The sequence below is a fragment of the Colias croceus genome, chromosome Z, assembly GCF_905220415.1.
Source record: "Colias croceus chromosome Z, ilColCroc2.1".
Classification (NCBI taxonomy): Eukaryota; Metazoa; Arthropoda; class Insecta; order Lepidoptera; family Pieridae; genus Colias; species Colias croceus.
The window spans coordinates 4,032,718-4,060,236 of record NC_059568.1 but is presented as its reverse complement, the minus strand read 5'-3'; the positions used below and the strand labels follow the sequence as shown (position 1 = coordinate 4,060,236).

The 27,519-nt window shown below is 32.7% G+C and overlaps 2 protein-coding genes across 8 annotated transcripts; one reads left to right on the top strand and one right to left on the bottom strand.

Annotated features, from left to right (window-relative positions):
* The first annotated feature begins 284 nt into the window (after positions 1-284).
* Positions 285-23,007, top strand: LOC123705197. Of its 7 annotated transcripts, none has more exons than XR_006753269.1 (7): positions 285-1,120; positions 2,975-3,022; positions 3,169-3,336; positions 5,331-5,447; positions 10,549-10,606; positions 10,703-10,807; positions 10,884-11,284. XR_006753269.1 is itself a non-coding variant. In XM_045653884.1 (7 exons), the coding sequence occupies exons 5-7, from the start codon at positions 11,945-11,947 to the stop codon at positions 19,178-19,180; spliced, it is 369 nt and encodes a 122-aa protein (XP_045509840.1). In that variant the 5' UTR covers positions 9,620-10,440; positions 10,549-10,606; positions 10,703-10,807; positions 10,884-11,194; positions 11,924-11,944; the 3' UTR covers positions 19,181-23,007. The 7 variants fall into 7 exon arrangements, 5 of the variants coding, with proteins under 5 accessions (XP_045509840.1, XP_045509839.1, XP_045509838.1 ...); XM_045653884.1 differs by lacking the exons at positions 285-1,120; positions 2,975-3,022; positions 3,169-3,336; positions 5,331-5,447 and adding exons at positions 9,620-10,440; positions 11,924-11,965; positions 15,411-15,636; positions 19,059-23,007 and having other exon boundaries at positions 10,884-11,194; XR_006753268.1 differs by lacking the exon at positions 285-1,120 and having other exon boundaries at positions 2,866-3,022.
* A 1,648-nt stretch (positions 23,008-24,655) lies between these two features.
* On the bottom strand, positions 24,656-26,038 carry LOC123705424 (protein dissatisfaction-like). The gene is made up of 2 exons (XM_045654184.1): positions 25,959-26,038; positions 24,656-25,712 (listed from the first exon to the last, which is right to left on the bottom strand). Exons 1-2 carry the CDS (start codon positions 26,036-26,038, stop codon positions 24,656-24,658), a joined length of 1,137 nt encoding a protein of 378 aa, XP_045510140.1.
* Between the last annotated feature and the right edge of the window lie 1,481 nt (positions 26,039-27,519).

Genomic DNA, 27,519 nt, shown 5'->3' with positions numbered 1-27,519 from the left:
AATTACTAAATAGTTTGAGCATGTTATAATATTTCTTGTTTTTATTAACTATATTTAACGTACAAATAATCTCGTTTTGATATCCTAAATATTAAAAGGTTCGTGTTATGATTTTTCCCAGGTAAAGAGCGGAATGCACATGCGCCATAGACTTGTAACAACACCATGCACTAGGTTCGATAGAGGTAATGCACGGGGTCCAAAAATAGACCCTAGACTTGCGCAGTAATAGAACTTTAGCTGAATCTGATTGATTTATGCAACAGAAGTCATTTAGATAGCCATCGGAACACGCGTCTGAATTAATTATTCCTTGATGGCTAATTCTCATACATCTTTCTAGACTTTTCGGTTTAAGTGACATGTGCGGTTATTTGCGGTGCAGTGTATAAGTAAGAACCTTGCGTTATCGACAAATTTAGGTCCTTTCGGGCATAGAATTTTGGGACATATGTGAACAGTGGTCATCCATGTTACGTTATTGATCTATGTGTTGTAATGTGTGCCTAAAGCTCGAGACGCCGGCCGGCCCTAACAATAACTTCTTTTTAATTACAAACAAAGCAACAAGTTGAGCGAGTGGCGCCCTCTTGAAGATTTCTAAGAATTGCAGTGCATAATATAAGCGAAAACTATGTTGCAGTTTTTCAGCTTTAGTACTAATATAACAGATGGCGGTAACGTTTTTTTGGATTATGAAACGTTTACATTGTCGTTAAGGCAGAAATTCGCATCCAGATTTCTCTTCGACTTTTTCCTTCGCTTCACGTTCGTTGTAATCGTGCAAACCCACGACGGAGCGACGCATACATATACATGTGAGCCGAAGATCGATCCGGAATCAATACTGAAACGCATCCTGTCTGAAAAGCCGAAGTCAGTCTGTTTTCGGTGGAGCTTCCTTTCTAAGTTCACAATTTATCGCTCAATGTAAGGAGCTCGCTGCAAAAAAAGTAACCCATAGACAATTCAAAATCGTGCGGGTAAAGAATCTATTTTAGTCGCTGAGAGGGAGCTATATCTAGGGTCGCATCTACTGCGCATGTCATAACTGTGAACAAAGAGACTTACACAGAACTGAAATATTCTACTCATAACGACGCAGAGAAGCAAAGAACTGGTTAGTATTTATCACTACATAGTATAAAACAAAGTCGCTTTCTCTGTCCCTATGTCCATATGTATGCTTAAATCTTTAAAACTACACAACGGATTTTGATGCGTCTTTTTTAATAGATAGAGTGTTTCAAGAGGAAGGTTTTAGAATACTAGTTTTAGACAAAGCGGGCAAAGCTGCGGGCAGGGCGGAAAGCTAGCTGAAAATAAAACACATTTCTAATAAACCTATGTATTTTTGGATTGTCTGAAAAATTTGATTGTTTTCATTTATTATAAGAAACGTCATGATCTTGAATTTGAAAACGTTGCTCAACATTGCTTGTGAAATTAGATTTTCTTGGAATTGAAATTGAAAATCGATAGCTGGGGTTCGCGCATTGCATTGCGCATACCGGTGCAATGCCATGCGCGGAGAACATCGGATGATCTTTGACCTTTAAATAATATGTATGATAGTTGTAAACTAATTTAAAGAATAAAGCAGTAATAAAAAAAAGTTAAAACAAAATAACAAAATACTAAACGCGTTAAATTCCTCATTCAGATAATATTTAGTGAGATTCATCTTAATTGAAGAAAAGCAGTGTTGTACAACGTATGTATTTTTTAAATGTTTTGAAGTGTATGTAATCAACCGTTAAATGTATGAATGCTTAGTTTAAAAAAATATACCGGTCGAATTGATAACCTCCTCCTTTTTTGAAGTCGGTTAAAAAGTAGATGGCGTTGAGTGGAGTGTGAATGTATATTTTTGTCTATTTTATATACCAGTTTATATATCTGCTTCATAAAATTATTATGATCATGTTTTAAAAAGATTTCTTTGTTGTAAAGAATGGGTGTGAGAATGAAATGACAAAATGTTATGTTACGTATAAAACTTTTGGATATTTTACTATATAGGGTGAAATTATTGTTAAGTGTGCACAGGCGATTATTCCGTTAATTATTGCAGAATATGTATATCAAAAAACTTTAAACTGACATTGAAAGCCTAATTGAAACCTAATGAGTAAAATCACAAGAGTAACTTTTAAAAAATAAAACGGGAAATGTCCAAAAAAGTTACACTAAACACTCCCATACATTGAATTTTCCATACATTTTGTGTTCACATAGTGACGTCCTCGTTTTGGAATACGATTGTATTCCACATCCAGCTCTCTAAATGAACTTTTATTAAATTTTGTGAAGTAATTTAAGCACAAATAAAAAAAGAACCAATATTTTTCATATTACATGTTTAGGATAGTCATATCTCATACTAAATGTATGGGAGTGGTTTGGTGTAAATTTTTTGGATATTTCCCGTGTTAGTTTAAAAAAAGTTATTATTGTCCTCTTACTCATTAGGTAAAGGCACGTAAAGGGCTTTCAATATCAGTTCAAAGATTTTTGATATCTGTAATAGTTACGGAATAATCGCCTGTGCACACTTAACGATTACACTCTGTATATAAAATTTTCTAGTATTTTTTAATGTACGGTAACAAACTTGTATGTACATTGACGAAAAAATGTGTAATTATCCTATTTTTTGTCAATTTAATACCTACAAAAGGCACCATTAGGAATCGTAGGTGTAAAATCAATTCAGGTAAGAAGCCACGCCCAATGCCTGGATTTCTAGAACCTTCCCAGGCTTTCTGCGCATGTCTTTATTGACCAGTGGTCTGCAATGCGGCAATGTACATGCGCAGATATTGCTAGCTCATGCAGCAAATGTCAGATGCGTTCTGCGTTTCACACGAGCAACATTTGCTCCCCGGTTTTTATCCGAATCTTCCTAATTAACCGATATTTTTTTTTATTAAGACTCTCAGTGTTTTAATTAATGTTATCCTGTTTCAACCAGCAATTGGAAGATCGGGCTACTTGTTTCCATAAGAAGACGTCCGACCAGGTAAGGCTGAATTTTGTTGTATTATTTATATGTTTTACAATTGATTTGTTTTATGTAAAATCTTGATAATTAATACGTAAATTGTAAATATAATTAATGTAGTTTTATAAAATTCATTTTATTATATAATATTGTATTGATTTTAGATTTTAGTGACCTTTCCACTGCGCATGTGCGAGCGTTTGGGCGAGGCTGGCTTACTGCGCAACCGCTCCAAGGAGGCAAAGGAATATTGAGCATTGGACGTCTAGGGCTCCTCCCTTGCTACTTCGACTAGCACCAGTAACTCGGGACTCCTCTGTGATATTCGCAGGGTATATATCTTACTTCTTTTCTGTGTTGTGATACCATTTGACCTGGTCTGAGTCGTTACAATTCTGTTTGGATTTAATTCTGGTACATTTATACGAAATAGGAAAAACTTTTTCTTTGTCTTTGTATTTTAACTTTTTTTTACAGCGAGACAAACAGAATTTATACTTCGCTGACCTATACATATCCCTTTTTAACTTTAGTGTAATTTATTTCACATATATAATTAAGTACAATTTATTTGAATCAGTAGTAGATACAAAATAAAAATCCCAATTCTATAACTATGATCAAACATGAGTTTTATTTTAGTTGGATTTTACAAGCTTAGAGATTAAATAATTGATTTTATAGTTTTAGTATATTATGTTTAATGAAATTTAATTTGAAGGAAAGAAAACATTATTGCTGGTATTTTTTCAAAAATGTTTCATTCAATACTCCTTGTAAGCTCATGGGCCAAAATAAAGTATTATACTGACTTATAAATAAAAACTAGCAATCAAATGCTATAATCAAATAAACTTTCTGAATGAAATAGACTTCGTCCAACACTCATGAATGAAGCAAATTAATATTTCGTAGAATATTTATAAAATGAAAAGGAAAATGAGTACCTAGTAAAAGTAGCATACAATATAACTCTAGCTTACTAACTACTTATATCCAAAAATATATTTAATAATTATCATTAAAATTTGTAACCAGCTTCAAAAAACATACCAAAAAATCGCTCCGATGCAATATAGAATAAGGATAAATACATACTTCCCTATTTATCCCTTTAGAATTGGGATTGAATAGAAAAACAAAGCCAGTATTACAGTATCATAGGCATCTTTAAATCTAATTCAGTAGTTACATTACATGTGCATTTCTCAAATTTTAAACATAATGTAGTAAATATTTGACTGACCGATTGGCTTGGTTGGTAGTGGCCCTGCCTTCCAAGAAAGAGGTCGTGGGTTCGATTCCACTAGATGCTTGCTCTGTGTCTGGGTGAAAATTATATATGTATATCAGCAATCTGGTTTCCATAACCCAAGCGAAAGCTTACTATGGGATCAGATCGTGCCGTGTATGAAAATTGTCTTGAAATATTTATTTTTATTTATTTTGTTTTAAACAATGGAATAAATCTTATAAGACACAAAGACTTGAGGAAACATAGATACATAGAAAAGATTAAGAATAGACTGACAATTGATTATTCAATTAACAAATCATTTATTGGCTTAACTAATTTATTTGACAAATAATTCATATATTAATTGAAACGTATTAAAAGAAGAAACATTAAACTAGTTCGATGGCCGTTAAAATATTAACAAACACAAATAAAACGTAGGTAACTCGAAACCGATGCCATATATAGCCCTATCTATGGGACGTAAAATTTAATTTTATCTCATAATCCGGTTTGAAATATTATGTAATGTAATCTCCCGACAAATGATCTCCGTCAGGGCGATGGGCTCTTGGGCTAATTAATTGGAATAGTTGAAAAGATGGGAAGTCATAATTTTTCAAAAACACGATAACTATTTATTTATCAAGACGAGCACATGTTGTTGGCTGTGTCAATACTATCAAGATAAATATATAACTAGTTATTTTAATGTTCATAATAATTTCTGGAATTAAAGTGACAGCAATAATTTACTGTTCAAGTAAACTTTGGAGTTTGGACGCTGTAAATTAGAAAATTATGTAGTTTTTCACTTGGAAAGCTTTGGTTTTATGTTATTACTCTTACTTATTAAATATCTTTAATGTCTAAATGTTTGCTCAATAAAAATGAATGCTGTGAAAAGAGTTCCACCTCTTAAATATGCAACTACCCTCTTTTAACTCGAGGTTTAAACTTAACCACCCTTAACGTATCCTGCGCACACGCATTTTATATTTATTATTTATTATTAAACACTCAAGAAAGATTTATATTACCCTTTGCGTAGTACCTATTCAGTCGTTATAATATATTATGGTTACTCAGTTTTCCGTGGTGAGTGCGTCCGGTCAGCGAGTCCCGTCACCCTTCAGCGAGTGAGAGGCCACCCTTGCTTCGTGCTACCGGGCAACGGATGCTACTAGGAAAAAGAAGACAGTTAAGGTAAGTGATAATTATTTCAATTAGTTATATAAATCGTAGGTATGTACGTAACACAGTAATGTTATTGTAATGTTTTAACTTGAAATATTTGAGCAAAGTTTTTTTTTTGCATTCGATACTAAATAATTTTTTTCAAAAAGCTTGCAGCGAAATTGAGGTTTCTTTATTTAGAGATAAAAAGAGTCAGACATAGCGTAAATTTAAAATGCCTTTTCGCCGTAGCGACATTTTATTTTTTCGTTTTCGATGTTATACTCAGTTTTATTAAAAATGTTTTCAAGTTCATTTAAAATTAATTATTTTATAGCAGCTGTAATCCGTTTCTTTGCGCTGTGTCAAAGCAGATTCATGGGAATGAGTTGTTTCACTGCGGTGAAAAGCAGCATTTTATTAATTCTCTAGCCGTCTAAACTTTAGACACAAAAATCATACATTAAATTCACATATGCACACATTCGCATTTATAATAATTGTTAGAGTCAATGAAATTCATGTACTTTATTCAACATCTGTAAAACAATGCTTTTTCCTTCCTTCAGAAGTATTTCATGATCTATCGGTAAATTTTTTAAAGCATAGATACATGAATTTTATTGTTTGTTGTTATTGTGTTATAATTTCGTTTGATAGGTTTAATACTTGTGTTATTTGAGAGCCAGGGAAGTTTTATTCTGCTGTCATAAACTAATGCTAATATGATTCAAATGAACTTAATATGTATATAAATTGTGCTCAATATGTTTCGGTTAAATTCGGCTTAGAGTATGGAAGCAGGATAAAATAACCTAAATAATTAACTATTTAACAATAAATAAGAGATAATTTAATTTTATTGTTATAGTTAATTATGTGTTTAGGAAAAAAACCTTTCTTTAAAATGAATTGCCTATCCATATAAATGTATGAATGTAGAAGTTATTAAAGAGCCATTTTTTTCTTAGAAGAAAATCCACCCAGAAGAAATTAGGCCATTAGGAAATTGCCGTGGGTCCTCTCTTTGAACGGATAAGTACAGATATTGGATATTTTAAGTGTAATGTGATATATCGTTTATTTATTTCATTATCAGATTATTAATGTTCACGTTCGATTTATTACACGTTCGATTTAACGCGTCCTACTATAAAATACAGATTTAGTTACGCGCGAATACCGTGCGTAGGACGTGCGAAGGTTTAATAGCTATAAACCTAACGTAGTGTAAATGACAAAATTTTATGTACATACACACAAATATTAATTGTATTTGTATGAGGATATAGTTCGTTATGTAAAGTTCGTTTCTTTAAATAAATACGGTATCTGAAAACTTGAATAAAACATGAAAAACGAGAAACGAAACTTATTTTTTTTTTGTGTTGGATATATCTGAATATTAATACGCTGGTAATGAAGTAAATCATATCGTTATTCGGTAATTTTATTGGATACATTTGCCAATATAATTATCGGATAATGTAAATATACACCTTACAAGCATCTCTATCCCCATTGCCATTTTAATCCATTATAATATAATACTAATAATATTTTGTTGAACTCAATTAACCTCTGATATTAACAATAATTAGATATTGTATACAAGTATCGTATTAGATATGAGAATACTGCAATGCAAATGTATTTTTATCAACGCGACTGTATTATGCGAATGTACCTATTCGTTTTACGGAATTTGTCGTTTTGAATAATATTATATTCAGTTTAAATTTCCTTGTTTCTAACGTTCACTTAATTGGTAAAACTCGGTTATAAGTAAGTAAATATAATACAATTTATTCTCTTGACATTTAATAATATTTTATTGCAATTAATGTGATATTTATTTGCATATTTTCTAGAATATTCTTCATACATGTGTACACGAAAAGTACTTATTGGATTCGGATTATAACGTATCAAATGTAAATAGATCTTTAATACCAATTTGCATGAAAGTGATTTGGTATTTATTAAATTCGTTGTATCTAATTTTATCAACAACAACAATTACTTATGCACATAGTTTTGTATGTCGATTTTCAATCAACACGCACACAGGTGAAAGCAATGGTGTACTTATATAACTATATAGGTATATAGACCAATTGAATTTCATAGTTTGTTACGAAACTTTTCAAGGAAATGTGTAAAGTTTTTAGAAACCAGATAGTGTTTCCTTTTTTACAATATGCATTGCATTTTTACTTCTTTATTTATTTTATTCATAGATTGTCTAATTAGCTGGTATATGAATAGTAAACTTTACCGTCAGAAAGTTGTCCGCATCGCTCTAAATTTAATAGCAAATAAGTATAACAATAAAAAAGATTCAACCAATTTCAATTTAAAACTAATTAAATCTAAATAAAAACTGTAAAACAAACCAAACAAAAAACACCCTACATAAAGCTAATTTTGCACTGCGGAAGTCATCTGAAACAATTTCGTTAATTTTACGAAACTTGCAGACGAATTTCTATCGCCTTGCGTAGAGAAACGCGTGCTACCAATGACCTTAGTTCAAGTCGAATGCCTTGTCACGGTTCAAGTAAACAGATAGCGAGTAAAGTCATCATTAACTCCTTGTTATGGCAATCTTTTAGTGTTAGTTCAAAACGAAACTTTCCGTTTTTAAAACAAGAGTAGACGATGTTTCAAAAATAGAAAATAAATACTCAATTCGCTAGATGTTTATATAAATATCAAGTGTAGTTAGACTTTTTGTGGTACAATTGTACCATTTTTTCATTACAAGTAGCTGCTTGCCCCGGCATCGTCCGGATGAGCCTTTGAAGCTAGTTTTCAAAAAATTATAGGTGTTTTTAACCCTTTCATCCTTTACCAAAATTATGAAAAGAAAAATTAACCGAATTGGCCAAGCCCTGCACCAGTTTTGCGCTTTGCCGCGCATTTTTTATATCTACATTTTTTATCTTGATGTAATAAAACTTTTAAGAAAAAATTAGTACAAATAAATTAAAAGTAGTTATAGTACTTACTTCTGCACAGACCGCCATACATTCAATAAACTTACATACTTCAATGCAGTAGACAGAGGATTCCTCATGGTACCCAAAAGGAATCTCTCTCCCTAGTTATTTACTATTTATATGTGGGTTTTTTGCACCAAAATTTTTCAAATTAATAAGAGCACATCCATTCATGCATTTAAGACTGGCGGTATTTCACGGAATATATAAATATCCTGCGGTATTCTGGAACGTTCCGTAGTGTGGATGAAGTTTTCTGGAAAGTATTTCACAGAATTTAAACATCCTACAGTATTCTGGAATGTTCCGTGGCGTGGATGAACTTTTATGTAAAGTATTTCACTGAATCTGAACATCCTGTTGTATTCTGGAACGTTCCGTAGTGTGGATGAAGTTTTCTGGAAAGTATTCCACAGAATTTAAACATCCTGCGGTATTCTGGAACGTTCCGTGGCGTGGATGAACTTTTATGTAAAGTATTTCACAGAACCTTACCATCCTGCGGTATTATGGAACGTTCCGTGGTGTGGATGAAGTTTTCTGGAAAGTATTTCACAGAATTTAAACATCCTGCGGTATTCTGGAACGTTCAATGGCGTGGATGAAGCTTTTTGTGAAGTATTTCATGGAAACTTACATCCTGCGGTATTCTGGAATGTTCCATGGCGTGGATGTAGTTTTCTGTGAAGTATTTTACATAATCTTAACATCCTGCGGTATTCTGGAATGTTCCATGGTGTGGATGTAGTTTTCTGTGAAGTAATTTACACAATCTTAACATCCTGCGGTATTCTGGAATGTTCCATGGCGTGGATGTAGTTTTCTGTGAAGTATTTTACAGAATCTTAACATCCTGCGGTATTCTGGAATGTTCCATGGCGTGGATGTAGTTTTCTGTGAAGTATTTTACAGAATTTAAACATCCTCTTACATTCTGGAATGTTTCAAGGCGTGGATGAAGCTTTCTGTGAAGTATTTTGTGGAACCTAACATTCTGCGGTATGCTGGAATGTTCCATGGCGTGGATGTAATTTCTATGAACTATTTTACAGAATCTTAACATCCTGTGGTATTCTGGAACGTTCCATTGCGTGGGTGAAGTTTTTCTGTGAAATATTTCACGGAATCTAAACATCCTCTTGTATTCTGGAACGTTCCATGGCGTGGATGTAGCTTTCTGTGAAATATTTCATGGAATCTAACATCCTGCGGTATTCTGGAATGTTCCATGGCGTGGATGTAGTTTTCTGTGAAGTACTTAACAGAATCTTAACATCCTGCGGTATTTTGGAACGTTCCGTAGCATCTGTGAAATTTTGCTGTGAAGCATTTCACGGAATTCAAATATCCTGCGGTATTCTGGAGCGTTCCGTGATATGTGAAGTTGTGCTGTGAAATATCACAGTCCAAAATGTTTTGATGGTCGTTTCAAAGCCGATATCGGTGTTATTTGTAGTTTATTTTTAATACACCTTATCTCGCTTTTGCTTTGCAGTTTAAGCACCTTTTAAAATTTTTAGACGTTCTAGCGAAAGAGAAACATTTTTTACAAATTCATTACGCAAACTCATCGCATACTTTTAAAATTGGCTTTATTTTGCGAAGTTTTCATCTACTCTTGTTATTTGCAAATATTAAATGACTAATAATAATTAGCCAACCAATAAGAGTCCTAAATGAATGTTTGAATTACCTGAATTTTTTAATGAAAGCAAAACATTCTTGGGCCTTATCTGATTTCTCAAATCTCAATTTGTGTCAAATTACAGTAAAAATTCCACGTTATGTTTGAGACTTGATCAATTTTAGTTCTTAAGTTTCTGGTGAAGTTTTCTGCGAATATTATGATTATAATGGATTATTGTTGTTTCATTTTTTTACTTGTACCAATTTGATATGGCATGCTAAATGTACATGTTGCAGTGTACGATTCCTAAGTTACCGCATGCCGACGCTGTTCAAAATAAGGTGCAAGATCCGGACTTTTAAGAACCAATGCAATGGGGTAAATTTGAGATCTTGTAAGTCATCAAAAATATTAGACTCAAACGAATATACGTGTTATATGTTTGAGCGGGCTGTTTAATCGCAATTAACATAATGTAATCAATTCTTTTCTATGCGTACAGATAAAATATATAAACATGTCGATGAAAAAGGAAGTCATGAAAGCCATCCAGAACATCCGTAAGTTTTTATGTGCATACGTTTAATTTGAAAAATTATTATAAAATATTAATTCATAGCAGATAAAGTAAATCATCATCGTTTTAAACATTTTAGGGAAAAGACTCACGTGGAAGATCAACCTTGCGAAGTACACACGCAGCAAATTCACGCGTAAAGGCAAAGCCGCCTCTAAATTGTTGCCAAAAAAGAAAGATACGCGTAAGTCTGAATCTTTTACAATTTCAATTCCAAATTTAAATGATATACATTTATTACAAATGTGTCAAATTTTCAGACAATTATACAAGGATGGACTAAGCTTTAAGTGACTGAAACAAGCGCACAAAACACAATAATATATAAGCTTTAAATAAAACCCCATTTCTATCTCTATCTTTGGGTACTACTTTTTGGATACGTTTCTTAAAAACTTCTTCTGTACTCCCATATACTTCATTACGAATTTACGAAGCATTTTTATCACAAAGAGTTGTGCACTCTTTGTTGAAACGACGAGAAACCACTAAAAACTGGGTGACAAATAACGAAGACATAGATTGAAACAAGCACTCAATGTGGATGGACTGTGTTTGGGTCTAGTTACAGGTAATTGTTGTACTTAATGTTGAACTAGACGAGTATGGAGTAAGAAAAGTCACTAATTTTTATTTTGTATTGCTACGCGATACTTACGTATGTTAAATTTGTGCAAATAAAAATATTTCATTGTTACATAAATGAAATAATAATAATTTATAATTGACGATAATTTGTCGTGAATCTTCTGAAAAATTATTTCAGCTCAAAACGGCGTGCACTTCTTGAAATTCTGTAACTAAATGTTATTTTTGTTATTAAAAGGAATAAATGATTTCTTAACATAATTATTTTGGAACTTCAAGACTTAGTGACTTTTCTTCGTGTATAAGAATGTAAAATAAGAACTGTTGCGAATGTTTAAAATAAAGTTATTATGTATAAAGCGAAAGGCGATATAAATGCTATCAAAGTATTAACAAGATTTTAATCAGGCAATGCTTAGATATTCTTTTAGCTATAGGTTCACCGGCAGGCTTGAAGTTATGAGGGGACATGGTACGTGTATCAAAGTTATCAATTTCATACTTTTAGTTGTAGGAATTTTATATGTATAGTATTAGGAAAGACCAATCCGGTCATGATTGTTTCACGCATGAAAATTATTTGTTCATTTTTTAGCTTTGACCCCCTAAAATGGATTTTCTATGCATCTCCTTCAATCTCCTTTATTTGCAATTTTTTATTAATATTATTAAAACTGAGTTCTCTGGATTTTAATATATGTTTTCTACACAGGTACAAAACACGACTACGAAAATGATTAACTTCTACACAAAGGTAAGTAACTATAAATTTTTATTTAAATTATAAATACCTGTATAGGAAAAAAGTGTTGCGGACATAACCATAAAATTAACGTACTAAAAAATATTTTTGGTTCTCATAATATTCTCTTTTGAAAAAAAAAAATTGAATTTCAACATTACGAAAGACAAAGCAAATAGGTACTCTTATTTTCCTAAAAAACGCACCCATATCATCAAATTCTTTCTAAAAACCTTACGTAAACCTTTCAATGAAAAATTGTTTTATAGATTACACCTTAAGTGGAATGGTTTCAAAAGTGAGAGTGTTTATCATGAGATGAATTCAGATCACACTAGCATGTCGTTTTGTTTCCGTACAGCTTGCAATGTGTGAACGCTTTACAGATGATAATGTTTTTATGATTATCTACAAATGCATCATTTGCACACAAAGGAAATTAATTTTCATACGTCATGTTAACGGCTGTCTTCACAGCGGTACTTAGCATAATGTTTCCTTTCTTACTCAACTATTGTAAAGTGTTCTTTTTGCTCATACTGTCGTCTGCGATGTCGCTTTCAATAACAATTGTTTTAATATCGAATGCTCTCGAACGAGGGATGCCACATTTCTACAGTTTCTTTATTACGTTCATGCAATTAAGGTTCGGTCGTCTATTTTTGTCTACAACACATTCTCTTTATTTGATCACACTTTTTTACTTTTTTCCATTTCTTTAATTTTTCTTAGTTATTTGATATGAACATAATATATCGAATATCAATTTAGCACTAACGAACAAAAATTCTAGTGAATAGTGTCGACGTATCGCAAAGTATCCGACAATGAACCTATTACTCGAGCGTTTAGATTGTCTTTTGATCGGCATTTTTGACTTTAACGATGTTTTAATCGAACATTTCTGATACGGAATTTTGAGTTTTTTGCATTCATTATAAGATAGATTTTTGTGTATTGCTATAGATAGGCGCAGATAAGATTGCCGACGAGAAGCACTCTCGCGAAACGCGAGCACGTTGCAATATAAAAGGAAGTAATGTTAAAATTTATTTATCACACTCTGTCTAACAGTACTACCGTTTGGTCTTGTTCCGCTCCTCATCATGTCCAGCAAATACCTGGTGAGTGAGCTTCGATGGTTACTGACATTTGCGTGCGTGATCTGCTTTGCGTATTCATAAACATTGTGTTTTTTCAGCCACTTCACGTTTTCATGTGCGTTGTTTTTTATGTCGTCGGTTATGATAGTTACAGTGATTATGATATTTTAAAACTTATATATCCTTGATAAATAAAGTATTTGATGTAGATATTTATTATCATAGTTTTCATGAGACAACAGTTGGATTAAAATGTCATTTCAATTAGATATTTAGTGTTCGAGCGTAAAAAATATGAAGTGAACTTAAAGTGGACGAATTAAAGTGGATTTAAATTTCTTCAGATTTATCATATAAATAAAATTACTTACAACTCGCTAGTAAGTGATTTTTTGCATAAACTTTGATTAGTTATTCTTCCTAAATAATATAGATTATAGATATACAAACATTAATTAATTATTTTTATTCGTGTATATTACTTTATTGGCTTTAATTTTGCAAAATACAAAGTTAATTGGATTGTATCCGAATGCGAATTGTTACTTATAAAATTTAAAGTTCAATTGTTTACGTTGATGTTTTAGAATTTTTACAGATAATATCATTTTATTGTAAGCGTTTCCACATTATCCGATCGAGTGTCGGACGACCGATCCGATATCGAGATAAGTAAAATATATGTGCCTTTCACATGGTACGATCCGATATCCGATTTCAGAATCTTTGTCTAATTGTTTCCTGATTTTATTAATATAGTAGTATTTTTACATATTTAATGCATTCGAAGATATTTGATTTAGAAATAATGAAAAATATAATTGTATAATAGGAGTATGGATGGTTTCAATCTTATAGGAGTTATAAATGATAGGTTATGATGCTATGGGTGCGTATATTTTTTTACTAATACCGAATATAATTTGCGAATTATCGGTATTATTTTATTGATATTGAATGTTAAATAAATTAATTTAAAACTTTATCATTCGACTAGGATTCCAACTTTCGTCAATTAATATACCGTCTAAAGATAAATTGCCAAAAAAAAAAGACTTATTATAAATACTGAACAATGAGTTCTGTTAAAAATTCCGACGTATCTTGAAATCATTGAGAATACACATTCATTGTTTCCAATATCCATATTCAGTATTAATAACAAAGACTTATAAAAACGTGTATAAAAGTCAATGGTTTTAACATTTACACTAGTATGCACTTTGTAGGTGTTTACGTCACTGTAATAATAATTAGCTACCTACATCTAGTATACTTGTGACCTTCTTGGTACAGTGGTTAACGCGCTAGCGTAGATCCGAAAAGGGTTCTGAATTAAATTCTTGGTAGATCAAAAAAATGTCTCGGTCTGGAAGGCAGAAAGAAGGCTCACTTACTAGTTCAAAAGGGTCAGGCAGGATACAAATACCGATCAACTATGTAAACAAAATCGATCAGTGAAACCGATGTATATCATTTGCTTCATAGGGTATGGGTTAAATCGAATACAGTTCGATTCAAAATTAATGGCGGTTCTGAAGTTAGGCGCAGGTGCGAGTTCGGGTGGGCACAGGTCCCTTAACGTCCCGCTAATATCTAAAATTGTTTTTTGCACATCGTATCGTACGATGTTCCGAGCCGCCATTAAGTTTGAATCGTACTGTATACATCGATTAATATCTATATCTACATCAAATTTACTAGTACACGTACATTCAACAATCGAGATATAAGACCGGAAGCAAATTCACTGAACGGCTGATTGTTATTACAAAACTCATCTAGCTATGAAAATAAAGCAAAGGAACGAAGTGAGAGGCAAAACATAGTTTTTTCCTTTAATAGAAAGTGCTTGGAACTTATTGAGGAAGTATTGTGTAATTGAGTTTTGTGTGACAATCGTTTATCTCATGTGTTTATAGTTTTTGCACGGGAATTATTGAAAAGAGATGTACTTATAATTTTTTTTTTTTTTAATATATCTTCCGAGTCACATTGCGTTGTTCTCGATTTCTTGGCGGTTAATCTAAATACATATATACAAAAATAATATAAGTATAAATAAATTGAATATTTTTTTTTTATTTTGAGAAATAGTGAGAAATCAGTAGGAGATAGGAAAAATATATAAGATATGTGTCTATTAAAAAAAAAAAACAAACAACATCTTCAAACAAAAGACTTCAACGGCGTTAACGTAATTGGGCTTTTGTTATTAAACTATGTAGCATATAAATGAACATTTTTTTTAACAGACTTGTGATTTTTGTTTAATTAAAAAAATTACCCGTAACAATTTTGCCTATCCCACCCTTCAACCTTGAGAGCAAAACACCAATAACCACTTCTTACAGTTGCTGCTTTCCTGCATGGCCGCGATGACGACGCTGATCCTGGCGGGCGGCGGCGGCGGCCACAAGAAGATCATCATCCACGTGCCGCTCTTCGTGAAGCACCATCACCACAAGCATACCATCGTCAAGCACATCCACCATAAGCACGGGGGCGGCGGCGACGATCACTATGAAGTACTTGGCTACACCTACGGCCAGCCCAAGGCTGCGCCACATTTCGGAGGAGGTAAGGCAACGTAGTTTTTAAAAGGTATGATTGTATTATTTGGGAATATCCATGAGGAATGATTGATGGTAACCTCTTTGGGTACGAATGCGTTCATATGACAAAATAATAAATAATAAATAAATAAAATATAACTTTATTTGTCTCATCACAACATTAGGTAAATAGATACATTGCTTGCAAATACATAGTGAGAGAGCTTATCAACTAGTGTTGTGAGAGACTGGTGCCTGAAATAGGTTTCGAGGAACCTGGAGTACAAGTCACCAGCCCCCCCCGCGTACCAATAACAAACTACAAGAATAATTATTAGGTGACGGTGCAAACGATCATAAATGATGCATCTTAGTGATAAAAGACTAAATAACTAAAATTAAACTATGTATTGTATAGCCTACTGCTATACTAAAGTTAATTAACAGAAGTAAGAAAAGTTATACCTTATAAAATAAAATAAAAATACAATGAAAGCAAATCAACTCATGTGAATTTGATCACGATTTGATCCTTAAGTGTATGTATGTAATGTGTATGTATGAAGTGGGAATGTATATAATGTGTGTGTGTGTAATGTTGTAAGTGTGTAATGTGTATGTATTTAATGTGTATTTGTGAGTGTGCGGATTTGTATGTATTTGGGTGTAATCGTAGTTGGAGACATTTTGGGTGAAAGTGTACAAATTAGTAAAGTCTGGGAGAAAAGTATAAAATATTACGTCGGTGGAGATAGCAGATTTTCAGTTTCTTCGTATGTTCGGGACTTAAGGTAATTAGTGACAGTTTTTTTACAGTTAGTTTTATTTTGTATATAAATGTTAAATAGATTGTTAAAATTGTTGTATAAAAATGGACCAAGATAGCAGAAGAAGCGGTGAGAATGGAAAGTGTTGAAAGATACGGTTTGACATACGTTGTACTTGCGGCGTTTTTTGTTATAGAGATCAGGATCGAAATTTAGTTGGGAATGTTTCTTCAAAATCACTTGTAGTATAAATGATTGTCTGATAGATAAAACATCCCACATTTTTAAAAGGTTAGTAGTAGGGAATCGGTAGGGAAGACCAGCACCTACCTTTAGTATAACACGTTGGGCCCTTTCCACTTCAATCAAATGAGTTTTCGCACTACCACCCCAAGTTAGTATACAATAGTTTATTATCGATTGTACTAGTGCAAAATATACCATTTTAATAGTGTTACGATCAGAAATATTTCTTAAGCTTTTAAAAATATAGATTAATTTTCGCATCCTACAAATAAGAGAGTCTATGTGGCACCTAAAAGTGAGACATTGGTCGATCATAACACCAAGATATCTTATATTATCAGCCCTTTGAAGTGATAAACATTGGCAGGTTAATGAAATGTGGTCGCAAGTATGAGCTGTAATGGATAGTAGAGGTGATGGTAAAAGGTGAGTTTTGTGGGCAAATGCAATATATTTGGTCTTGTTCACATTCAGGGTAAGCAAATTAATTGTAAGCCAATCGTAGACCCTGTCAAAGCCTGCTTGCGCAGTTTTAAAAAGATTGTCCCAAGTGACGTCGGTAAAGAAAAGAGCGGTGTCATCTGCGAACGTAAAAATTTTACCCCCAGTTAGGTTTAAACTACACAAATCGTTAATGTATATTAAGAAGAGCGTAGGGCCGATTATACTGCCTTGGGGTGCGCCATAATTGACCGATAACTTGTCGCTTACAGTCTTATCTATCCTAACCCTTTGAAACCTGTCACTCAGATAATTTTTCATGAATTTTAAGGGGACTCCTCTAACACCAATATATTCCAGCTTATTGAGCAATCGGGGGATAGAAACTGTGTCGAAAGCCTTGGCCAAATCTAGGAAAATTGCCAAACATTTACGCCTGGCATCTAAATTGTTGATTATATTATCTACAAGTTCATGAACAGCATCATTGGTATTCTTACCGTGTCTAAATCCAAATTGATTTGTTGAGAGTAGATTATTTGACTCTAGAAAATTTACTAGCCGTTTATTGACAACGCGCTCTAATATTTTTGATAAAGTTGGCAATATTGAAATTGGCCTATAGTTATCGACACAGCTTCTATCTCCATTCTTGTGTACAGGGGTGATAAAAGCTACTTTAAAAGCATTTGGAAACATTCCTGTATCCATTGCTAGATTACATATGTAGGTAATTGGAGGGACGAGGATATCAATGTATCTCTTGATAATTTTAGCAGTAATCAAGTCACTGCCAGCGGCAGGACTATCCTTAAGATTTTTTATTATTAGTGAGATCTCATCTTCACTCGTAGGAAGTAGTACTAATGAATTGAGAGGTGATGAATTTGAAGCGAGTGTTTGGTGAGAGGCGCATAGTTGATTAGAGGAAAGAATTTTTTGTGCTAAGTTAGATCCGATGTTTGCAAAGAAATTATTTATATTATTAAGACAGCTTTTTGGATCGTTAGATGTAATCAAATTTGAAGAACTACGTTTTTGTTTATCATAGTTTGTAATATTTTTAACAGCCCTCCACAGACTTTTACTATTACCCCTAGCATTAAGAATTTCCTTTTTATTATATTCTCTTTTAGCTTTTTTTAATAATGAATTGCAAAAATTCCTATAGCGCTTAAAAGTGATTTTAATAATTTCATCATTTTGGTTACGTTTAAATTTTTTATAAAGGTTGTCCCTGTTCCTCATCACACGCAAAAGGGCATTGGTAATCCACGGTTTGACAATCCTTTGTCTGGACGGAATTGAAATTAAACTTGTGTTAGCTTTTATATTGCGATGGAGAATTGATACCAAACGATCAGTCGCTATATTGACATCAGTAGAATCGAAAATTGATTGAAAGTTAATTTTATTAAGTTCTTTATCAAGGCCATGAAAGTTTATACGGAATGATTTTTTGTTGGATATCAGCACATCATGATTGTATGCTAAAGAAATGGCTACACATTCGTGGTCTGTGATGGAAGACTCGATCACAAAACATTTAGCCTTTAAAGTCGTTTTAATCATCGCATGATCTAAGCACGTCTTCCCATGGGTAGGAAGAGTATGACTCGGTAAAATACAATGAGTTGCCAAAATATTCAGGTAGTCGTAGGCTCGTTTGTCGTTAGTGTTAGGAACGATATCAATATTTATGTCACCGCAAATAATTATATTCTTAAAGCAACTAAGTTCCCCAAGTGTTCTATCCAATGAGTTTAAGAAATTTGTAGTGTTACTATAACTTGGCGGACGGTATATAGCAAGGATACAAGTAAGAGAGTTTATTTTTAATAAGATACAATTAGCATCGCAAATAAGTGGTTCTTCGTGGAATCAATCGTAATACTTAAACAAAGTTCACCAATTATTAAAGAGAACAAACGCAATGATCGTTTCAAATGATTATATATTTATTAACTCTATAACACTATTTTATTACCCCCAGGTCACGGATGGCACGCAGCTGAAGAAAGTCACGGCCACGATAGTCCAGTGAGTTTCGAAGGTGGCGACCACGGGGGCTATGCCCTGACCTCCGGTGATGAGTACAGCGAACACGGATACTAAGACACCAAAGAATAACCAGTTCCATCAGGGAACCTTACGAGATACCTCAAAATATCCAATGACACTAACTTAATATTTACATACCAAAATCCGGATGAGCTACTCTGAACCCTAATCTATGTCGAAGAACAGTTTCTGAATTCACACGCCTAATGCATAATCAGATGAAACTCACTGAAATCAACATCCAATCATGATATCGGATTTGTAAATGAATGAATTCCCAAGAATCAAATAGATTGCTTTACATCGCAATGCATCTGACGGAATTCAACTCACTAATTGGCGTTAATGACTGGATCCACATCCCCAATACATTAAGAAAACGCCAATGTTTCCATAAATCGCTACGAATTTCAGCAAATCTGAAAAAATATACACGTTGATAGATTTCAATATCATCAAACTACACACCCTAAAAGACGCGCTCAGTGTGCGCGCGTTTGAATCTTTCTAAATTCTGTTGGGTGTTGTCCAGTATATCCGAATGAATCCCACGAAATCCAAACGGACGTGGTACTGATTGCTGATTTAAATTCGGCTAAATCGTACCATTACATACATCGTCAAGTGCTCCACGGTTACCATAGCCGTTCTTCGCGTCTTATGTGCCAAGTTTATAGACTTTTACAAAACATTAAAAAAAAAAAGCGATACTTTGAAAGCACTTGGCACAACGCACACGCACCGTTGCAGTTATCAGCAGTGACCAGTGAAATGGACACTAAGATTTTAATAGTTTTGCATGTTCTTTATTAAATATAATCATCAATTTTGATGTTGTTGTTACCATGGTTAATAGTAGTACATAATATTTACCTATTTAGATATCTTTTGATCCCTATAGACTGATTTAGTATTTCTATCCGAATTCAAGGCTTGAAAGATATCGCAATCTTCCCTTCTCTCTTTTTGACTGATTTTAAATTTGTATAAATTTCATATTACTTTATGCATATTGTAGAATGATCAGTAGTAGTAATGATCATTAATTAATGACAACTGTTGTTCTTGTAAACCTATAAAATTTACTTGATTTAGGTTTGTACCTATTAGAGTCCCATGATATTTTAAGACTATCGAGATTTACAGCTTTATCAGAGGGTTTATAGACCTCCGCTGTAGTTGAGCGTCCCATAAAATATCATGGTTAATCATTATTGGAAATCTAATGTGATATATCTTCATGTATGTATTTTGTACAGTTAATTTAAACTTGTATACATTTCTTGTACTTTTTGAAAAATTGTACTTTTGGATCGTTAGATCAAATTGGAAAAGATAGTGAGATTTACTGTTCGGCTTCGTTTCACAACTTATGCAATTGTTTTTGTTAATTAATTTTAAGAATTTGTGTTCATAATTCGTATAATATTTAAAGACATATAGTGAGCAATTTTTGATATCCTAAATTTAATTATCAAAAGCAATTTATTTTTTCCCACAAATAAGGTGAAACAAGTTGTCCATCCTACGTACAATATTTTACTAGTAGTGTTGTATATCTATTAACATAATATAACATATTTGAATGTATTTTCATGTTTGTGTGAATGATTATCTTATTAAATGTAAGACTGTTGTGAAAAAGAATAAATAAAATATTTACTCCTAGATTATTTTTTGTCTATGTGCTCAAATGTTGTCCGTCACGAAAATAAATATTTTTCTGATAAAATCTACTGGTTTTTGATAACCAATGATATATTTTTGGCCTACGTACGGAATTCTCAAATTCAAACGGACAGTATTTGAAATAAAAATGTGAATAAAAAAAAAAAAAAAAAAAAACTCAAACACATTAGGTGTTATCTTTGTCCTTTATGAAACATATTGTAGTCGTCAATCACAATATTACCTCCTATTAAATAGTATAATATTAAATAAGAAAAAAAATAAAAACGAACCAATAAGGCATAGGAACGCACTTCATACAATAAATTATTATTTTTGGGTTTCAATTACCTCTGTCAATGATAATCTACCAAATACTATATATATATAACATTTTTTTATCTTTAAAAAATATTGAATACCAATATAATTCTAGACTCAGTCTTTGAAAATTATTCGGTGTGTGTCGTATCCAGTTATAAGTTTGTAAGCAAATCGAATGATTTATTAACAATAATATAGTATTTGTATGCCCCTTTGCTTCATTGGTTTATAAAAAAAATATATAAAAGAAATGCACCTGCTGAAGGAATTGATTCTATAAGTATTATCTATAAAACAAATAAGATGTGATGTTTGTTCTTTATAAATAATATAATTACTGTAACGCAAATTACAATAATGCCTGGTAATAAATAGTTAAATAATAAAACAATAAGTCAAAGGATGTGGCGCTAATTAACAAGGTTTTTTTCCTGGGTTTTAATTACCCCTGTCAATAACTCTCAAATACTATAAATAACCTTATTATTTTTTTAATCTAAATATAATTCTCGACTTGGTCTTACAAAATCATTCGGTGTGTGTCGTATCCAGTTATATAAGTTTGTAAGCAAATCGAATGATTTATTAACAATAATATAGTATTCGTATGCCCCTTTGCTTTATTGGTTTATAAAAAAAATATAAAAGAAATGCATCTGCTGAAGGAATTGATTCTATAAGTATTATCTATAAAGCTTGTATGTTCGAACACTCTTATCTCGATAGACCGATTTGAAAAATTCTTCCGTTGGATGAACGTGATCCCTGAGTGCCACAGGCGACGCCGGGGCGGACAACAAGTAAATAGCTATGCGGACAGCCTATAAGCGCACAATATGTAAAAATACAAATTTAAAAAAGAACCAATCCTATTAATGTGATGTTTGTTCTTTTTTAAAAACATTATTACTGTAACGCAAAAAACAATAATGCCTGTTATCAATAGTTAAATAATAAAACAATAAGTCAAAGGATGTGGCGCTAATTAACATTGTTTATTTCTGGGTTTTAATTACCCCTGTCAATAACTCTCAAATACTATAAATAACCTGTTAACTTTTTGTATCTGAATATAATTCTAGACTCAGTCTTTAAAAATCATTCGGTGTGTATCGTATCCAGTTATATATAAGTTTGTAAGCAAATCGAATGATTAAGAACGAAATATAGTATTTGAATGCCCCTTTGCTTTATTGGTTTATAAAAAAAAAAGAAATGCACCTGCTGAAGGAATTGATTCTATATTATGTATTATCTATAAAACAAACAAGATGTTATGTTTGTTCTTTATTAAAAACATTATTAGTGTGACGCAAATAACATCAATGCCTGTTATTAAATAGTTAAATAATAGAACAATAAGTCAGAGGATGTGGCGCTAATTAACAAGGTTTTTTTTTGGGTTAAAATTACCCCTGTCAATAACTCTCAAATACTATATAAATTAATATTTTTAAACTTTTTGATCATTTGAATATAATCTTAAATTGGTCTTACAAAATCATTCGTTTTGTATTTCCTTTCCAGACTTCCAGTTACATATAAGTTTATAAGCAAATCGAATGATTTTAAACGAAATATAGTATTTTGTATGCCCCTTTGATTTACTGTTTTATTTTTCTTTAATAAATTATTAAAACTGGAATGCCATTGCAGAAGGAATTGACTTTATAAGTATTATATAGTAATAGGTTTATTCGTAAAGATAGCATTAATAAAATTATTAAATAAATAAATAAAATAAAAAAAAAACTATCTTATCTATTTATCTTGATAATGTTGAATTAATAAATGTGTTACAGCTAAACGCACAAATATAGATTTATGTAAAGATATCGTTACCATAAAATACAAAGATTGTTAGTGTTTGAGAAAATTATATTTTCGGATGGAACAATAAGTAGGTATAATTTGTATTTTATGGACGAATCTTAGCTTTAAGATTAATTAATAAATAATTATTCTCGATTGATATATTCTATTAGCCAAAGTAGTGAAAATATTTAAATGTGTTGAAAAATCATTGATGTTACTAGATTTTCTCTCTAACAGATTTTCAGAAATAAATAATTGTCTATGTGTGTTAATTGTGTGTTTTAATAACCAAACAATATATAAATAACATCAACAACGTCTAAGGTGTTTCTAAATTATTATTAGGCTTACGCCTTATATAAATTGCTATGATGTACAATGTAAGTAGATTTCTAGTAGCGTTGCACTGTAGTGTTTAATTTACCGTGTCCCCTTAGTATTTTAATGTCACAAAAAAGAAACGGAAAGCTTCTGGAACAAATGTTGATAAACCTTTTTACTTGATGTAACGTTATGATGTTTATAACGTTTCATGTTTTATCATTTTGTACTGCAGTTGCTATGTAACACGTATTGCTTATATTCTTCTATGTTGTATTAGAAAAAAAAAATATTGATATCGAAATTCTTATATTTAGAGTAGAGAGAAGGGAATTTTGATGCAAATGCACTACTTTGTGAAACTAAAGCTATGAAAGTGTAGAGCCTTCCCCACAAAGACGGAAGTTGATGTTTTTTTTTTTATTTCATAACCATTATTTCTACGTTATTTGTTATTTACGCCCCTCATCTTATAGGCTCTTATAACATCGCTCGTAGTAATAGCCATAATAAGTAGTTAAAATTCTCTAAAGACCTCTGTGTCGTCTGTGTGTTGGACCTTTGTCCCCAGGTAAGCCTTTCAATGTACCGGGAATCTTCTGGTGGTAACCGTGTGTTATGGATAACCATAATAGCAAAAATATTGGTAGCACTGACGTAATATCAAATAGTAAAAAAGTACCCTTGTCCCTTTCATATCTATATAATAGGTAATTGCTTCTTTGCTACAAATAAAAGTAAAAATAATTGCATCATTTACCTATCACCATTGTTACGTTACTACAATTTGTTGCACAACTCTGAACATTATAAGTGGAGCGTGAAGAATTTTGTTTTGGTTGACTTTTTTTGGGTGTAGGTACATTGTAGGCTCATGACATAAGTGGTTTGGTCACGACTTGTGTTAAACAATGTTCTTGATATTGTCATACGGTTGTATAATAATTATTCAAATTTAATTATTAAGGATTATCTTTTTTAGGAGTTATATAGATAACTCCTAATAAAAGTATTAGTTATGCTTCTAGGATAATAATATTTGCTTAAATATATTTTGTACCGTTTTTGTACTGTTGGTTGAGTTACATAATCGTTCCTAATAATATATAATATGCGTTAGAGGCTTTGTTAAAAAGAGGTGGTTTGGTTAATTGAGATAGGTTAATTGAGAATTAAGGTCAAAAGGAAACACGAAAACATATAGCATATTTTTAATAATTTGGCAACAAATACATTTAAAAAATTAACAATAAAATTAACGATATGCCTTAAATTCTAATTAAATTATATCCTTTTAATATCTTATGAATCTAGCAACACTTACAATAAATACTACGTTTCTCTTAATATTTATAACATTATGCAAAAAATTAACATATTAAACCTTTTTGGTGTAGGTACTTAATATTCGACGGTTTGAATACCTTCTGTATTAATCGTATGGTGAATTCCAGCTTGTCTTGAGAATGTGACCGGAGTGTCGTCATTGAATCCACCAGAAGTAGACAGCAATGCTCGACTGCCAATGTCTCCGCCGATCAAATTGCCATCCGATTCATCGAAACTGGTCAAACCAGTGTCTCCCTGCCCTGAACTTGAAAATTGCGTTGGCAAGTCACTTTCAACAGAATGGGAAGGAAACGGTTCATTATTTTCTGACCCCGTAAACGTCTCTAAATTTTCATATGAAGTGGGTTGGATAGCATTCGCAAATGGATTATGGTCGTTGGTCTGGGAAGTTGGTTGAGCTACCGAGGAGAACGGGTCTTTTTGTTCTGCTGCGCTTTTAACAAAGCCGTACGTTCCGGGAAACGCTTGTGAAACCGCATTTACTGAGGTGAATACGTCATCATCTTCGTTTCCTTCCTCTGTTACTTGGTAACTATGTCCCCCTGCGTTGGTTGCTCCAGGCAGAGCGTTTGGCAGGGAATCAAATACTTTAACCTGCTTCACTGTATGCACTACACCATGCACATGAGGTGTTCGAGGGATGCTTGATACAGGGGGAGTATAAGAACTAACGTCGTGATTAAAAGAAGGAGGTGAATAGTCGTAGCTTGGTGGGTCATAGTTTACTACAGGAGGTTCGTAGTTAACTGTTGGAGGTTCGTAGTTCACTGCTGGTGGGTCGTAAGTTATCGGTGTGTCATGGTGCTTGTGCTCATGCCCGTGCCCGTGGTGACCGTGGTGACCATGGTGACCGTGATGACCGTGACCATGGTGGCTGTGACCATGTCCTTGGTGGCCGTGATGATTAGAATGCCCTTTTGATACTGCATGAGTAGAAGTTTTCTTATGGTGATGATGGTAATGATGGCCATACGGTATATGTGGCTTGTGGTGATGATGATGATGGTGATGTTCCTTCTTTGGCTTGTGATGATGATGGTGAATAGTTATCACCTTCTTGTGATGGTCATGATGTATAAACTCGGGGAGATGGATCTTCAAGTTGACACTGAAATTTTAAAAATAAATCAAATGATTATCATAGAATAAAATTGCTATTTAGTCAGTCAGTTTTAGGACACCATACAAATATTATAGTAATAAAATTCGCAACATATAAATTCAATACATTGTAATTATGAGAAATTGCTTAGAAAATTTTGCAATTGATAATGAAATTCGCTGCGCTTTGCAACAAGACTTATACACAGATAAATATTGATAGTTAAAAGATTGCCTATATCAATAGCCTTACTGGTGTTTGCCTCCATGTCCACCAGCTTGGCTATCCACAAAACAAATCACAAGCACCGACAAGTATCTCAACAGATCCATGATAAGCACTCAATGCATTCAACACTCGTAAACAACATTCACATTTTATTCACACTTGGTCCAGAACCATCGGACTTCCACGGTGCCCAGCCACAGATTGACAGCGGAATACGGTGAGATGAACATTTATCCAATTTCACTTAAATAAACCTGTAATGTCAACAAAAAGACCACAATTATCGGCAGCGGGGCGATCGCCGATAACGACGTTTCCGCTCTAATTTCTAATGACATAGGACTCGATTTCCGACGAGGAAATAAATCGAGATGTGGTTTTTTTGTATTATTTGAAATAGTATTTCGCCGGCGTTCCAAAACAACGCATTCGATTAGGCTTCACGACGAATGCCGTAACTATTGCATGTTACAGTTATTAGATTGCTTTTGCGTTTTGCGTAGATGAGATCGGTTCCGTCATCGATGTAATAGTTTTTCGGTTAATGGGACACTTATTTCCTAGTATTGTTAGTGGACTTGTTACTTTGAAAGCATTTTTACATAGAATTGTTTTTTTTTTGTGAATACGCAACAATTCCTATTATGGATATTCGTGGGAAAGGTTTCACAGTGATTGATAGACAAGGTTTCTATTCAGATAGCCTTTTCGATAATAATATGTAATATCTAGCTAATATAATAGTTTTAGATCGACCGCGTAGTACTCAGGTGAGATACATCTCTTGTATGCCAAATGTAACCTATCTACGTATAGAAAAAAACGGATCTGTGTCATTGAATAATTTTTGTTATGTATGGTAAGAATATATTATCTTTATTTTTCACTAAGTTTTTCACTTTGTTTATTAAACTTGTGTTGTGTGGGTGAGTCAATTACATAGAATTGATTATTGTTTCCTTTAGGAATCCTGCATTTAGCTACTGTTTATTTAAGCAAATCTTTTATCACCGCTTTTTTGGATTAAAAAGATTTATTTTCCTTTCTATAGAGTGTGTCCCACTGTTGGTATACTAAGCTCAAAGGAGGTTATAGTTTTGCTTACACTGAGTACGTAAAAATACGTTTAAAATTCCAGACCAAATAGATGAATTCTTAAAACTCTGTGTGTACACCCATAACAAGCAATCCGCCCGACTTTGCTACAAGGACGTGAGCTATCGTTTAAGATTATGTTTTCATAGACAAAATGCTCACATTACAGAAACGGTATATTCCGGCTGCGTAAAGCTAGAGAAGAAAACATGAATTTTCAGGAAAAATTAAGCAAAAAATGTTTGACGTAATTTTATTGTTTAAGTAATTTTAACGTGATCAGTGTATGCAAAATTACAAGTCCCTTTCGCGCTTAGTATACCAATAGTGGGACATCCTGTATAGCTACATACGTAAAACTGAATGTTTGCCTGTGTGGTCATGTGACAATCTTCAGCATAGTGTTCTGCATGAGGCTTCTTGATTAGAGTTAGTTTTCAGTAAGGTTTTGAGAATGAATAGAATCTTCAAGATACCACAGGCGAAGCCG